The sequence below is a fragment of the Staurois parvus genome, unplaced genomic scaffold (genome assembly GCF_062004578.1).
Source record: "Staurois parvus isolate SC_StPar_1 unplaced genomic scaffold, SC_StPar_1.0 ptg000199l, whole genome shotgun sequence".
Taxonomy (NCBI): Eukaryota; Metazoa; Chordata; class Amphibia; order Anura; family Ranidae; genus Staurois; species Staurois parvus.
The window spans coordinates 1,457,196-1,473,306 of record NW_028317995.1 but is presented as its reverse complement, the minus strand read 5'-3'; the positions used below and the strand labels follow the sequence as shown (position 1 = coordinate 1,473,306).

Sequence of the window (16,111 nt, the reverse complement as noted above, 5' to 3'; positions counted from 1 at the left end):
CACCACTGTCAGTGCATCCAAGAGCAGCAGAGTTTGAGCAGAAAAAATGCTTGACGGATAAACATGTTTAAACATGCGCTAATGCTAGCCACATTTAGAGCTTGAGTGTTCATTTATTTTGGCCATTGAAATGAATTATTTATTCTGGCCAATGAACTGAATGAATGCCCAAACACACTTTTACAAGCATCAAGCTTTTTATTTTGCTGCCAGAAGGAAGGCTTCTAGGAGAGTTTAGAAAATGTCCTGTGAGCATGAGACCTAAATAGTATGAAATGAAGAACTGAGACATTGCCAAGGCATCAAGGGGGATTAAGAAATAAAAGGACTTGGCACTCAAGCAGTTAAAAAAAAGTGACACTAAGTTTTGTTTTTCTGTTTGTTTGTTTTTTTTAAACAGAAACCACTAAACAAACATTGAAAAATGTATTCAATCAAAAACTGTTAACTTAAGAGAGTACCTTTTATTGCTCTCAGCCTTCTCCAAATTAACTTTTTCTGTTGCTGTGATCCGACCTCCTGTTAGAATGTGGCTACGTTTGTTCTCTATGGTCCCACTGTATGTAGGGATGTAACCACCCTCTCTTGCTCGCTGTCAGCATGGACTAGGGACTATGGGATTTGTAGTGTGCATAGAGCAGTGTACATTAATGCAAATAGCGTGCACTGCATTATTTCAAACACTTGGAAGTCAGGGGGAAACGTAGAGGTTTGGGAGGCCAAGGAGAATGTTAAAAGTGGCAGGAAAAACTGCTAAATCTGGTGCAGCTTGTTTAATTAAGCTTTGACAATAAAACCTGGAAGCTGATTGGTTTCTGTGCAAAGCTGCACCAGATATCGCACTTTCCAGTTTAGCAAATCAACCCCCGTGAGTAACAATTTCATGAAAAACTGATCACAGATCCATGAAGCTTTGGGTGTATATAGAATCATTTTGGAAAATAAGGATATTATTTAGTGTCACTTTAAGTGTGTAACTGATTAACCAGAGCAAAAGGAGATCCTGAAACTGAGGATTCAAGTGTAATTACAAAATCTTCTGTTGCGAAACAGCAAAAGGTGCTTCATAACCGTTTGCCAACTGCGCACTTTAGTTCTACTACTACAGTGTGGGCCGACTGCACAGAAATATATATATATATATATATATATATAAAATTTTGTGGGAAAAGGGCAAGCTCCTGCCGACCTGGCTGTGCTGTTACTGGCTCCAGCACATGTCGATCTCTGGGTCCAGGACCCACCGATCGCCAGAGCAAGTGACAGGAGAGAGCTCTGTATTGTCTAACAGAGGAGATGTGCCAGTTTTTGTCTCCCTGCAGAGAAAACTGAAACATCCCTTAGGGAGGCCTTATTCACACTAGCACATGCCTTGCATCCTGGGTTTGCTCGGACATGGCAGCCCATTCATTTGAACAGGATGCTGTGCCCACATTTTATGTAAGAAAACAGTGCATGCACCTTTTTAAAAACGCATCCGCAGAAAAAAATAAATAAAAATTGCATGATCTTTTTGACCCTGCGGTTCCCTTACCCACAACGCGCTGTGGGCTGATTGGCAGTCCATCCTGAATGGCTGCCCCTTGCGTCTCATAAGAGCAGAGCAATTTGGCTGTGGGTACTGATGCGATTCCTGCCCCCGCAACAAGAATGTAAAGTGCAGGCTAGTGTGAACCTAGCCTAAAAGCACCAAACAGTTAACACATTAAAACTTGCTAGGCACACATTTAACCCCTTGATCACTCTAGATGTTAACCCCTCTCCCAGCTAGTGTCATTAATAGTGTTACATTGTATATTTTTAGCAATGACCACTGTATTAGTGTCACTGGTGATGTCACTGGTGATGTCACTTAGTTACCCCCCCAACGTCTGCAAGTGTCAGCTTGCTTGCTACACTATCACATTCCTGGTATAAGTCACCAATAGTCACCTTTACTAGTATTAAAAAAAAATAATAATATTCCAGTATATATACACACCATCATCTGAGGATGCTATAACTCGTACGCAAACCAATCAATATACTGGGATTTTTTTTTTACCAAAGACATGTAGCAGAATACATTTAGCCTAAATTAATTAAAATATTTATTTTTTATTGAATATGTTTTATAGCAGAAAGTAAAACTTTTTTTCTTCAAAATTTACAGTAATTTTCCGTATTTATATAAAAAAAAACAATGGTGATCAAATACACCAAAAGAAAACTCTATTCATGTGAAAAATGACAAATTGAATGTGTAAAGTGTTGCATGACCACATAATTGTCATTAAAGTAGCACAGTGCCAACTAGCAAAAAAAATGGCCTGATCATGAAGGGAGTAAAACCTTCCAGAACATAAGTGGATAACTTCAAACCCAGCTGAAAACATGTTCTCCCTGTGCCTGCTTGGGTTTCCTCCGGGTACTCCGATTTCTTCCCACACATCAAAAACATTCTGGTAGGTTCATTGGCTTCTGTCTAAATTGACCCTAGTATGTGTATGTATGAATGTAAGTTAGGGACCTTAGATTGTACACCCCTTGAGGGTTAGGGACTGATGTGAATGTACAATATATATGTAAAGTGCTGTGTAAATTGATGGTGCTATATGTGGGCAGCACAGTGGCTAAATAGTTAGCACTCCCGCCTGGCAGTACTAGGGTCGTTGGTTCAAATCCCAGCCATCGCACCTCCTGCCTGGAGTTTGCATGTTCTCCCTGTGCCTGCATGGGTTTCCTCCGGGTACTCCAGTTTCCTCCCACACTCCAAAGATATGCTGATAGGTTAATTGGATCCTGTCTGAATTGGCCCTAGTATGTGTATGTATGAATGTAAATTAGGGATCTTAGATTGTACACCCCTTGAGGGTTAGGGACTGATGTGAATGTATAATATATATGTAAACCGCTGCGAAAATTGACGGCGCTATATAAGTACCTGAAATAAATAAAACAAATACAAATGTCAGCTGACTCCAGCCTCATCATGTATACAACACTGAGCCACAAGGGGGAAATGTATACTAAAGGGAGGCTCCCTGTTGCCCATAGCAACGACATCCCACCACTCATGTGTCAGCCCTGCACCATAACAAAAGCACCTGGCAGAGGACTGGTTGCTATGGCCCCCCCTTTGAAACACTTGGCATAGATCAGGCCCATGATGGCAATGGCAGATCACGTGACTTCCTAGAAGTAGGTGACAATATGCACACACATAAGGTCTACAATGGCTCTCTCACTCGGGGACCCTGAGACACCATAGGAAGTCCATGAAGAACACAGCGCACAGGGCTGCCCCGGGTGGGGGAGGGTTATGGACACGAGTCTCTTACCGTACAGGAGCAGTGTAAGGAGCAGAGACATGGTGCTGGCTCGGGCACAGTCACTTCTTCAGTGGGTCATGTCTATGTGTGGCAGCAGAGAAGTCCGTGCAGTGCCTGTAGAACTTTCTGGAAGTAAAATATTGGAGGTCCGGCTCTGTGCACTCCCTGTGTGCGTCTCTTCCTGTCTCTTATTTTTCTCTTCACTTCCTTCTCCCAAAACACACGGCTCTTCCGTCTCTCCGCTGCCCCCTGCTGGCCATAGGGTTCGCTGCAGGCCCGCCCCCTGCCTGCTGTGCCATGATCACCTCCTGTCTAGACTGGAAAAGCTGCCCTGAACAGATGTGACAGCAGAACTGCTTCTGCAATAAAGAAGCTTTTTATGGCCTGAAAAATAGCCACAGTATACAGGTCGCAGGACTAGCACACAGGTTTGGAAACTTACATGATTTTGTAACAGTTTCTGACTCCCCAAAAAAGTCCTGAGCTGGACTGCCGTTCCTGTTCTCCTGAAAATGCACGGTGCTTGGCTGACATGTTGAACCACAGAACTCAGTAGGTTCTGTATAGAGGGTATGACTGCGGGCAGTATGTACATAGGAGGTGTATGGAGGGTATGAGTGCGGGCAGTATGTACATAGGAGGTGTATGGAGGGTATGACTGCGGGCAGTATGTACATAGGAGGTGTATAGAGGGTATGAGTGCGGGCAGTATGTACATAGGAGGTGTATGGAGCGTATGACTGCGGGCAGTATGTACATAGGAGGTGTATAGAGGGTATGAGTGCGGGCAGTATGTACATATGAGGTGTATAGAGGGTATGAGTGCGGGCAGTATGTACATAGGAGGTGTATAGAGGGTATGAGTGCGGGCAGTATGTACATAGGAGGTGTATAGAGGGTATGAGTGCGGGCAGTATGTACATAGGAGGTGTATAGAGGGTATGACTGCGGGCAGTATGTACATAGGAGGTGTATAGAGGGTATGAGTGCGGGCAGTATGTACATAGGAGGTGTATGGAGCGTATGAGTGCGGGCAGTATGTACATAGGAGGTGTATAGAGGGTATGAGTGCGGGCAGTATGTACATATGAGGTGTATAGAGGGTATGAGTGCGGGCAGTATGTACATAGGAGGTGTATGGAGGGTATGACTGCGGGCAGTATGTACATAGGAGGTGTATAGAGGGTATGAGTGCGGGCAGTATGTACATAGGAGGTGTATGGAGGGTATGAGTGCGGGCAGTATGTACATAGGAGGTGTATGGAGGGTATGAGGTCGGGCAGTATGTACATAGGAGGTGTATGGAGGGTATGAGTGCGGGCAGTATGTACATAGGAGGTGTATGGAGGGTATGAGTGCGGGCAGTATGTACATAGGAGGTGTATGGAGGGTATGAGTGCGGGCAGTATGTACAAAGGAGGTGTATAGAGGGTATGAGTGCGGGCACTATGTACATAGGAGGTGTATGGAGGGTATGAGTGCGGGCAGTATGTACAAAGGAGGTGTATAGAGGATATGACTGCGGGCAGTATGTACATAGGAGGTGTATGGAGGGTATGAGTGCGGGCAGTATGTACATATGAGGTGTATAGAGGGTATGACTGCGGGCAGTATGTACATAGGAAGTGTGTAGAGGGTATGACTGCGGGCAGTATGTACATAGGAGGTGTATAGAGGGTATGACTGCGGGCAGTATGTACATAGGAGGTGTATAGAGGGTATGACTGCGGGCAGTATGTACATAGGAGGTGTATAGAAGGTATGACTGCGAGCAGTATGTACACAGGAAGTATGTAGAGGGTATGACTGCAGGCAGTATGTGCATAGGAGGTGTATAAATGGTATGCCAGTGGGCAGTATCTGCATAGGAGGTGTATAGATGGCATGACAGTGGGCAGTATCTGCATAGGAGGTGTATAGATGGCATGACAGTGGGCAGTATCTGCATAGGAGGTATATAGAGGGTATGACAGTGGGCAGTATGTGCAGAGGAGATGTGTTGAGAGTATTACAGTGGGCAGTATCTGCATAGGAGGTGTATAGAGGGTATGACAGTGGGCAGTATGTGCTTAGGAGGTGTATAGAGGGTAGACAGCGGGCAGTATGTGCATAGGAGGTGTATAGAGGGTATGACAGTAGGCAGTATGTGCATAGGTGTATGGAGGGTATGACAGTGGGCAGTATGTGCATAGGTGTATGGAGGGTAGACAGCGGGCAGTATGTGCATAGGAGCTGTATAGAGGGTATGACAGTAGGCAGTATGTGCATAGGTGTATGGAGTGTATGACAGTGGGCAGTATGTGCATAGGTGTATGGAGGGTATGACAGTGGGCAATATGTGCATAGTAGGTGTAAAGAGGGTATAACTGGGCAGTATGTGCATAAGAGGTTTGTAGAGCGTATGACAGCAGACATTATGTGCATAGGAGGTGTATAGAGGGTATGACAGTTGGCAGTATTTGCATAGGAGGTGTGTAGAGGGTATGACAGTAGACAATATGGCAATATGCAGATGAAGAGTGTGGAGGGTATGGCAGTGAGCAGTATGTGCTTAAGAGGAGCGCATAGGGTATGACAGTGGGTACTATGTACAGTGGAAGAGTACAGAGGGTATGACAGCAGGCAGTGTGTGCACAGGAGGTGCGTAGAGGATTTGACAGTGGGCAAAATGTGCAAAGGAAGCATATGGAGGGTATGACAGTGGGCAGTATGTACATAGGAAGTGTGCTGAGCATATGACATCGTGCAGTATTTGCATAGGAGGTGTGTAGAGGGTATGACAGTGGGCAGTATGTACATAGGAAGTGTGCTGAGCAAATGACATTGTGCAGTATTTGCATACGAGGTGTGTAGAGGGTATGAAAATGGGTAGTATGTCCAGAGGAGGAGTATGGAGGATATGGAAGTGGGCAGTATGTGTACAGGAGGTGTGCAGAGGGTATGACAGTGGGCAGTATGTACATAGGAAGTGTGCTGAGCGTATGATATCATGCAGTATTTGCATACGAGGTGTGTAGAGGGTATGAAAATGGGTAGTATGTCCAGAGGTGGAGTATGGAGGATATGGAAGTGGCCAGTATGTGCATAGGAGGTGTGTAGAGGGTATGACAGTGGACAGTATGTACTGTACATAGGAAGTGTGCTGAGCGTATGACATCGTGCAGTATTTGCATACGAGGCGTGTAGAGGGTATGAAAATGGGTAGTATGTCCAGAGGAGGAGTATGGAGGATTTGGAAGTGGGCAGTATGTGCACAGGAGGTGTGCAGAGGGTATGACAGTGGGCAGTATGGCAATACACAGAAGAGGAGTGTGGCAGTATCGCAGTGGGCAGTATAGCAATATACAAATGCATTTTGTTTTTATAAGGGCCCTTGAAGAAAGTTGAATGAGATTTGACCTACCTTAGAGATGAAGCTGACAGAGGGGCTAAGAAGGAGATCGCATAGGGGGTCTATTTTTAAAAAAAACCTTGGCAATTTTCCCCAGAGCTTAGTGAACATTATGACATTTCACTCTACAAAGAACACCCAATTATGTTCAAGGAAATAAAAAAAACATGCCAATTTTCTTGCATGCGATTGGATGATGGACATCAACAGATTTGTACCTCATTCACTGAGCTCATTCACAATGCAAAATCCCCTTGCAGAGTGCAACTTTCCTTGCAAAGGAAACCTATTAGCGAATCAACCCCTATATTTCCAAAATCAACACTGCCTTGCTGAAGGCATTGTAGACAACCTGTAAATGTGGAACAGATCGTATGGTACTGTGCTGTACTAGCACAACACAAGAATGAGATTTTAAATATTATTCAAACTATGGCAACACAACTTCCAAAGGACCAATTTTCCTGTTTTCATCTTTCTTTTAATATTGTCTTTGTATCAAAAGCTAATAAATCATTCCAGCTATTATTGTACTTTGATGAAAAACAAATTAAGCACATTTTAACTGCATCTAGATGTTTAAATATCATCTCGCTTGAAAGAGGCAAATATCTCCACAGTGCCAGACTGTTTCTTTACAGGGTGCCTTCAGCCAGATACTATGACTGTGCAATTTAAAAAAGAATGACTCAGTGTGACAGAATGTAATCACGATTAGACTTTTCACGTTATTTTTTTGTTACTAAAGAATAGTTTTCTTGACATCTGCTGTGAAAACTGTTTTTTGTAGCTTTAAAAGTACTTTGTTGTAAGATGTGTACTTTTGTTAAATTATAAAAAAGACATGAGTTTCTTTGAAGTTTGAACAATTATTCTTTTGTTGATTGTTTGTCATTTTCACGCAGGGGCTCTAAATAAATAGTTACAAATAAAAATGTTTCAAATAGTGGTAAAATTAATTGTCTCACCCCCTTAGTCCTTTAGCTCCTTCCTTCTAATATGGACACCAAAGAAAAACTATAGTGTCCATAGTGCAGGGAACAGAAGTTCTGGGGTAAATTAAAGCGGTATTAAACCCAAAATTAAAAATGTAATATATTGCAGCTTACCAATCATTAGATGTGTTGGATGCATTTGGTTTCTTTTTAGGCTTTTCCCCTCTGTTTTCACCTGGTGATCTGACCAGTAACACACCTTCAGTATTAGAGTGCCTCCATTTTAGTTGAATGAGCACAGGGGGCACCTTTTGACAGCAGCATTCTCAGTCTTGGGGGGAGGGGAGTGTTAGATGTACTAAAAGACTTACATACACTAACAAATAGAAGCCAAACTCCAGCTCACACTTTATAACCAGTTACAGCATACCTTTTGTTTCCTTTAACCACTTCCCATCAGGCCCATGTACATAAACAGCCCATCAGAGTGCCCCTTACCATAAAATGTGCCCATCAGCATGCCCCTTATTTTTTGTTAAGGGGTACTCTGATGTGCACAATTTATGAATTAATGAAAGTTAATGGGGGAGACCTAGAAAGCAATCTCTGAATCCTTGCTAAAAGGATTTACTGGTACCACACCCCTTAATAGTACTCTGAAAATTGATACCCTAACCAAAAAGCTAGTGGGGTTTTAAAGGTACCATACAATACAAGTGAAAAAAAACAAAAATCCAATTATATAACAATTGACACTTTATTAATAAAACTGAACCACCATAAAAGTGGTGGAACATAACATGTGAACATGTTCATCTTAAAAGGCATAACAAGCTTATAGCAAAAATTGGACAAACAATATTGCAACAAATGGTCTTGTGGCATATTACATTGGCATAGCCATTTCCAAGCTGATACTTTGTTAATTGCTCCAACGCATTTCACAGGACGCAGCCCGCTTCTTCAGGGAGACAAACTATATATTTCTGAAATCATACAAAAAAAGACCAAAAGCACAAGACAAAAATATATAACATTTTACAATCATAAAAACCGTGACATAAACTCTGTTAACATTTACCGATTGGTGATATCAGTAACTGCATGAGGCCAATGAAAAGACACAAGTATCTGAACCAAACATATATGAAGGAGATCCCTCAACCAAAGATGTCAATATCTGCCAGCCGAATGAGGCCATCGATCCCTGATAGGAAGCTGAAAGATCATCAAAAAGTCACGGTGTTTCAAATGTCCCAGGGCATTCCAAACTACAACCCTACTCCCCAAAGTAGTTATGCATCCAAGCCCTACAAAAAGGGACAACAATGACAGAAAGGGGAACAGAAAGTATACTGTGTCCCCTAAGAAAAGGAAAAATATCAGCTTTGTAATAGAAAGTCAATTCATTATGGCAGAGACTCCCATTTAACTTAAGCTTACTTGTGGCAAACTAAGTCCATTTAAATACACACCACAACGGACAGTAATTATGTAGTCCAAAAACACTTGTTTGTGACATCCAGAGAACTCCAGACAGAAAATTGCAAATATGTCCAAGAACCTCCGATCACAAGAGGGGAGAAACACTCCTTCGTCTATTAGTCCCATCAGTCCTCTCCAATGTGGCCATGAACACAGGTCCAATTCCTTAGACCTTAAATAGCGGACCTAGCCGCCAATTGGCGGCATTTCCACCCTACTGTGCATGTGCAGCGATGTTATCGACATACGCTGATGACGTTGTGACATCCGACATCACAACAATTACCACCAAAGGGAGAAAAACAGAACAAGGAAAAAGCTCCCAAAACAAACAAATTGTCAATATCCACTATCAATAGATATTTAAAAAAACGCAATTGAAGGAACAGAAGCCTGGGATTCAAAGGACTTTCAGAGTCAATTTCAATCACCAACTGGTTTTACATTATACTGTTTGGATAATCTCATAAATATAAGTCACAATGATCAAAGATATCTCCAACTTACTAAATATAGATATCTCCAACTTAGTAAATATATCAAAGCAAAAAATAATCAAATACACAACTTATACAGTACACACGAAGTAATACACAAATACCAATTAAATCAACTCAAAATATATACAAAAATACTAATCATGACACCAGGGCTATATGATGGCTGCAAAAGAGAAAAAAATAACAAAAATGAATAGAAAAATAATAAATAAAGTTTTCTCAAGATTCAGGGCAAAAAAAAGTTTAATGAGTCATTCAAACCCGGAGTTTGTGTTGCCACAAAATTATGCATCCATCTCGCTTCTTGTTGAAGAATATGGCAGTCCCAATCATCACCTGGGATCTAAATGAACTGTTTCAAGAGCAAAAAACTTCACACATTGTGGGTTCTTCAAATGGTACCAAGTGCCATGTCTACCTATGGGGGATGAAATGTCTCCTGTTTGAGCACATTTTATGTTAAGGGGCACTCTGATGGGCACATTTTATGTTAAAGGGCACTCTGAAGGGCATATTTTATGTTGAACCCCTCAACATTAAATATGCCCATCAGTATGACCCTTTAACATTTAATTTGCTCATCAGCATGCCCCTGTAAGAAAAAACACACCTTACCTTGAGGACAGGCAGGAGCAGAGGCAAGCAAATGTAGCAAGCTGTAGGGGGTGAGAGCTGTGCCAGGATCCTCGATGAAGGGGGTGGGGCGCGTGCTTGATGTCATACCAAAACCTGTGGACAGGCAGCGAGCAGGAGCTGGGAGAGACAGTGAGCTGCAAGGGGCAGGGCGCACATGTGATGTCATCGGTTCCCTATCCAGGGAAGGAATGTCCCCTTTCCAAAGGTCCCACAAACGTTCAAGCTTGGGAGAGTTAGTGATTAGTAAGGTCCTATTAAGGTCCTATCAAGAGTACCTTGAGACATGAGTTCCGCCACAGGATCTATCTGAAGGAGAGGCTGTGCAGGGAACTGAGTTCTAACAGCATGGTACAATTGAACGTAATGGAAAAACATCCAACCAAACAAAACGACTGAGAGAGCTGAGAGTTTAGCAACCTGTTAGTGATCTGGGGGTCAAAAACAGACCGAAAGTGCATTAGCTTCGGGATATCCCAAAGACGCTGAGCAGGGGACCAGCGCAGATCCCGCAAAAATCAATGTCTAGCAGCCGTCTGTACCCTCAAAGTCGCCCTGGTTGGACCCGGCACAGTGTCATATGCCCTAGCTCCCCTGTAAACCAAGTTATGTAGGTCCAACAAGGAGCCCAGACAAGAATCCTCCACGCATGCCGCCGGAATGTGATCCCTCGAACCACCAGTACGCTGTTACTAAGACTGCTGCCCAGTAATACATTTGGAGGTTGGGTAGGGCCAGTCCACCCAACTGAGCAGGAAGATGTATGGTAGATTTGGCCAGGCAAGGGAGGGAACCATTCCAAATTAAGGAACTCACACAATGCAAAAGAAGGAAGTTTGGATCCAAACAGGGCAATTGTGAAACAGGTAGTTGAATTTAGGCAAAATCATCATTTTGAGAATATTTATCAACCCTAAGAGATTAAGGGGAAACCCAGACCATGATGAGCACCTTTCCTTAAGGAATGAAAGTAGGTGGAAAAAGTTCCGTGCAAACTATTGTGACACATTTCTGGTCACTGGAACCCCTAGGTCAGGGGTGGGCAATCTGCGGCTCTCCAGCTGTTGTGGAACTACATTTCCCATGAGGCATTGCAAAAACTGACAGTTACAGCTATGACTTGCAGAGGCATGATGGAACTTGTAGTCCTGCATCAGCTGGAGAGCCGCAGTTTGCCCACCCCTGCCCTAGGTATCAAAACTCAGTCACCCAATGCAACGGGGAGGAGTTAACTAACATCAGTGCCTGATCATCAAGGGGAAAAAGGACAGATTTGGACCAGTTAATGCGAATGCCAAAGAAGGTGCCAAAGGTGTCAAAGGCCACCAGAAGCGATGGACACGCATAATTCAGACATAGTAAAGCATCATCCACATAGAGGGACAACTTTTCTTCCAGTTCCCCAATCTGCAATCCCCGAACTGCCAAAGACTCCCTGACTAAAACTGCCAGGGGCTCCAGGGCGAGGACAAACAGACCAGGAGAAGGGGACAACGGATATGATATCCAATCATTAGTGCAGACCCACGCCGTAGGCGCCCTGTAGAGTATCTGGACCCAACATAGGAAATTAGGACCAAATCCAAAACAACGTAGGATACTCCCATTCTACGGAATCGAAAGCCTTTTTGGCATCTAGGGAGGCCACCACACGAGAGACACTGTTATCATGTTTAAGTTCAGGAAGAGGCGTCTGATGTTGATGTCAGTGTCTTTGCTTGGCATGAAACCAGTTGGGCCACTTGTATGAGATCAGTAATAACTTTGAACAATCGAGAAGTCAGGATTTTGGCAAGAATTTTGGCATCCACATTTAATAGGGAGATAGGCCTATATGAGGCACAGTCCTGTGGGCCCTTGCCTGGCTTGGGCACCAAAACAATAATTGCTTGCTCCATAGATTTAGGAAGGGACTCCAAGGATGAAAAGTTGAAAAAGAGGGCAGTTAGTCTAGTGGCTAATAGATCAACATATTGGGAATAGAATTCAGTAAGTAGATCATCTGCGCCAGGAGTTTTCCCACCCTGCAATCCTCCGATGGCCTCCTGAATCTCTTCCAAAGAAATATCCAACTCCAACCGATCCTAGCAGAGTCTTCTAGCATAAGGATTGGGATAGTATTCAGAATGTCTTGCAGTTCAGAGGGGGAAAAACGAGCTCTAGAGGTATATACCTCCCTAAAAAGTTTAAAGAAATGGCTATTATTCTCATTGGGGGCAGTCTTCAACTATTACATTTAGTTTAATATATACTTTAAAAGACAAACAGTTTTAAAAGATGCAAATAATTATATACATACACAGAGAGAATATCAGAAAAATAAAAAATCATAGAATAATATTTTGAATCATAAATGTAATAGAGCTAAACAGGACAGGCAGTAATATCAAAGTTGAACTTGCTGTTCCCATGTACTGTGGATTGTTGCCAGAGTATTCACATGCCAAGAACTAAAGTCTATTACCCATTTGAAGCCAGTTTCATCCATCTTGGCCCATTACCATAAAATCAATTAGTTACCGAGGTGTTACCAGGGTGCCTGGGGTAAATATTCAGATTTTATTAAGAAGATCAGTGTTTAGCTTTTTATAAACTAAAGCGCCTGAGCAAAAGAGAGAATGAATCATTACAGCAACTTGTGAAGTCAGGGCTCCATTGTGTTCTTCACACATAAAATCTGTGACACACCAAAGTTAAATATATCACTTTACACAAAGCTTTACCAAGCAATTTCCCACATTAATTGTCAAACTGGAAACTCCACTTTGAATTTAACAGAAATTTCTGACAAATTTCTTTTCTAATTATTTATCTGATTAAATGTGTAAATTGTGCATTTTTTAGATCTGAGCATGCTAACATGAAGGATCAATGAAAACAGACAGTTATACATATATAGAACAGTAGTGTCAAACTTGCCAGATAAAGGAGACCTCAACTGAGTTCTCAAAGAGATGTACAAGAGTTAGACAAAAAATGGAAACACTACATGATTTGCAGGTGTGAAAGTGATGGCATGTTTCAAGTTGGAAGTGGAAGTGATGTAACATTCATTTCTTTAAATCAAGAGACGTTTTATTGAAAAAAAGAGTATGTACAATGCTAGATTCAGTCAGTGATACAAACTGGGAATAACCAACTACGACCAAGAAAATAGGAAACCAGCAGTTTGCAGCTATAGCACCATCCCAATTTATCCGAATGCTCACCAAAGACCAGCAACCAAAGGGGTACATATTAACCTATTACCAGCCTGTCCATGAGGACATCAAGCGGGCTCAGACTTGGGGTATCTAACCATGGGCCCCAAAGATTTTCGTGTTTACGGGAGCATCCCCTATGCTGGTAGATGTACTTTTCCAGTCTAAGAGTTTCACCCATATGCTGTACCCATTCCTTAAGGGAAGGGGGATCAAAGGATTTCCAATGCCGCAATATAACTTTCCAGGCTTGATAAAAGTACAAGCCGTCAATTGGAAGTCGTCTAGGATGCCTGAAGGGCACGGTTTAGGGTCAAGTGGAATAGAAATCTGAAAATAAAGTAATATTTTTATGCTTCCGCTGCGTGAAGTGAAACCTAGCTAACAGGTAGGAAACTTAATTTTTGCCATTCACTGTGTGCTTTGCTAGTAATATGGAGTCTTGTCAGAGCTTAATGAGCTTCAATGTTGGTGCCCGCTTAGCTGGTGCCTCTGTGACTGAAGTTGCCAATTTATTTGCTGTGTCACGAGGTACAGTATCAAAGGTTATGACGGCATATACAGTTTCCGGGAAAACATCATCTGATAAGCATAAGCACAGTCGACATGGTCAACTGATTGAAAAAGACAAAAGGAAAATGCGCAGGATTGTGACCCGGAGTAAGAAAACAACTGCTGACAACTACTGCTAAAGTGACTGCAGAGCTCAATCTCAATCCAGATTGAGTACCACCAAAGCTTTATTCATGACCTTGCTGTTGCAGTTCCTTAAGGAACATACTGTATGTCTAAAATTGGCTACATCCAATAAGTATTTACCTGGTTTGAGAATTACATTGATAAAAGCCAAATTACTAGCTATTCCCAATCATTATCCTAGCATTAAAGAAAGAGCACAAGTAAGGAGCTAGTAACATTTTTAAATGAGCAGTTAGAAAAGTTATCTGGACCTGGGGAATTTCCCCTTTTTAAATTTTATTAACTTCTAAAATTTCAGCAGTCGTGAACTATTCCTATATCGAGTTCACATGGCTTTGATATATTACTGGAACATTTAGTGACTGTAGAAGTTAGCTATATTTGTCTTTGCAAAATGGCTTGGAATGGTCATATAATCTGCCTAATATTTGAAATGGCAGATGATAAATTTGTGCTAGGAGGGGGTAAGGGAATTTTGGCTAAGGGGGGGACTGGGGGAGAATTTGAGCTAGGAGGGGGTGTTAGGGGGATTTGTGCTAGGAGGGGGATGGAGATTTAGGCTAAGAAGGAGAATTTTGGGGAGATTTTTGCTAGAATGGGAAATTTGAGAGGGAATGTGTGCATGGAGGGGTGTTTTATTGGGTGAGGGAGATTTGTTCTAGGAGGGGCAATTGAGGGCTTTGGAGGTGAGACTGGGGGGGGGGGGAAATTTGAGCTGGGAGGGGGATTTATACTGGGAGGAGGGAATATTTTGCATTGTTGTTTGGGGGGAATTTTGGCTTCAGACAGAATCTATGCTTGGGGACAGTGTGCTGATTAGTGGGTTTTTTTAGGGGGAGGGATTTAAGCTGAGACAGGATGCTCACACATGGGGGGGCTTAATTTGTCATCTTTTCCCTGGGAGCTAGATGACCTTGTCCTGGCACTGCCCTCACCACACACACGGCAGTCAATAGATCTCCTCCTCCCCACACAGCACATAGCAGCCCTAATCTGCAGTGTATAGCTGGCTGCTATGTTGCAGTTCTGACCCTGTCTTCTTCTCTGCTGACCACTGTCATCTGCCCTGCTGACCCCTGTCATTTACCCTGCTGACCCTCTGTACCCTGCCCTGCTAACCCCAGTCCTGCATCCTGCTGAGCCCTGTACACTGCCCTTCTGACCACTGTCCTCTGCCCTGCTGATCCCCTTTTCTCTGCCCTGCTGACCCCCTTTCTTCTGCTCTACTGCCCTGTCTTCTCCCTTTGCCCTGCCCCCCCCCGTACACTGCCCTGTGTATAGAAATTACGGTATCAACCTAAATAGAATCTAAATCTAGAATTAAACCCTATAGCATAAAATTACACCTTCACCCCTGAAAGTGTATCAATATGTGACTTACTTAGCGTATGCTACCTATAACATATACAATTTCCCAAATCATGAAAAATATAAAGAATCAAAATAAATAAATAAATAAATATCAAAAAGTGTTCATAATAAACAATAATTGCCAAATTCAAATCAATATATAAAAATCATATACTTGTGTCCTTCAAAAATTATAAAGTCATAAAGTGGTAATTCCAAATAAATCCTGGTAAAGTACCAAAGTAAACCTCAAAAAAAGAAAATTTACATAGTGCGTTATCCTTGATAAACCAATATATAAGCAATACACTGTGTAAAAAATTAATAAACTGTGTAAAAAACACACGTGACCACTGACAGTGAAAAAGTGAGTTAATGTGTCAACTGTGACAGTGAATCACTCTCAGTGCAAAAATAAACATCAAACAACAAATGTCAATATCTGTGCACACTTCTATTGTATAATGAGTAAATACCATTACCAAATTAAATTAATAATCACACCATAAAAACCACCAAAGTATGATACAAGTCCAAAGAGCATACTCCTTCTAATACCAAGCACCGATGCACACCATATATGAAACAGAATATATATGTGGCTCTC

The 16,111-nt window shown here is 42.3% G+C and overlaps 1 protein-coding gene across 1 annotated transcript in view; it reads right to left on the bottom strand.

The window, feature by feature from the left end:
* Positions 1-3,510, bottom strand: part of LRP10 (LDL receptor related protein 10) — a 30,281-nt gene extending 26,771 nt beyond the window's left edge. The window contains exon 1 of the mRNA XM_089678187.1: positions 3,321-3,510. Within this exon, the coding sequence (XP_089534313.1) occupies positions 3,321-3,351 (31 nt within the window). The 5' untranslated portion in view covers positions 3,352-3,510. The remainder of the gene's footprint in view (positions 1-3,320) is intronic.
* Positions 3,511-16,111: the final 12,601 nt, after the last annotated feature.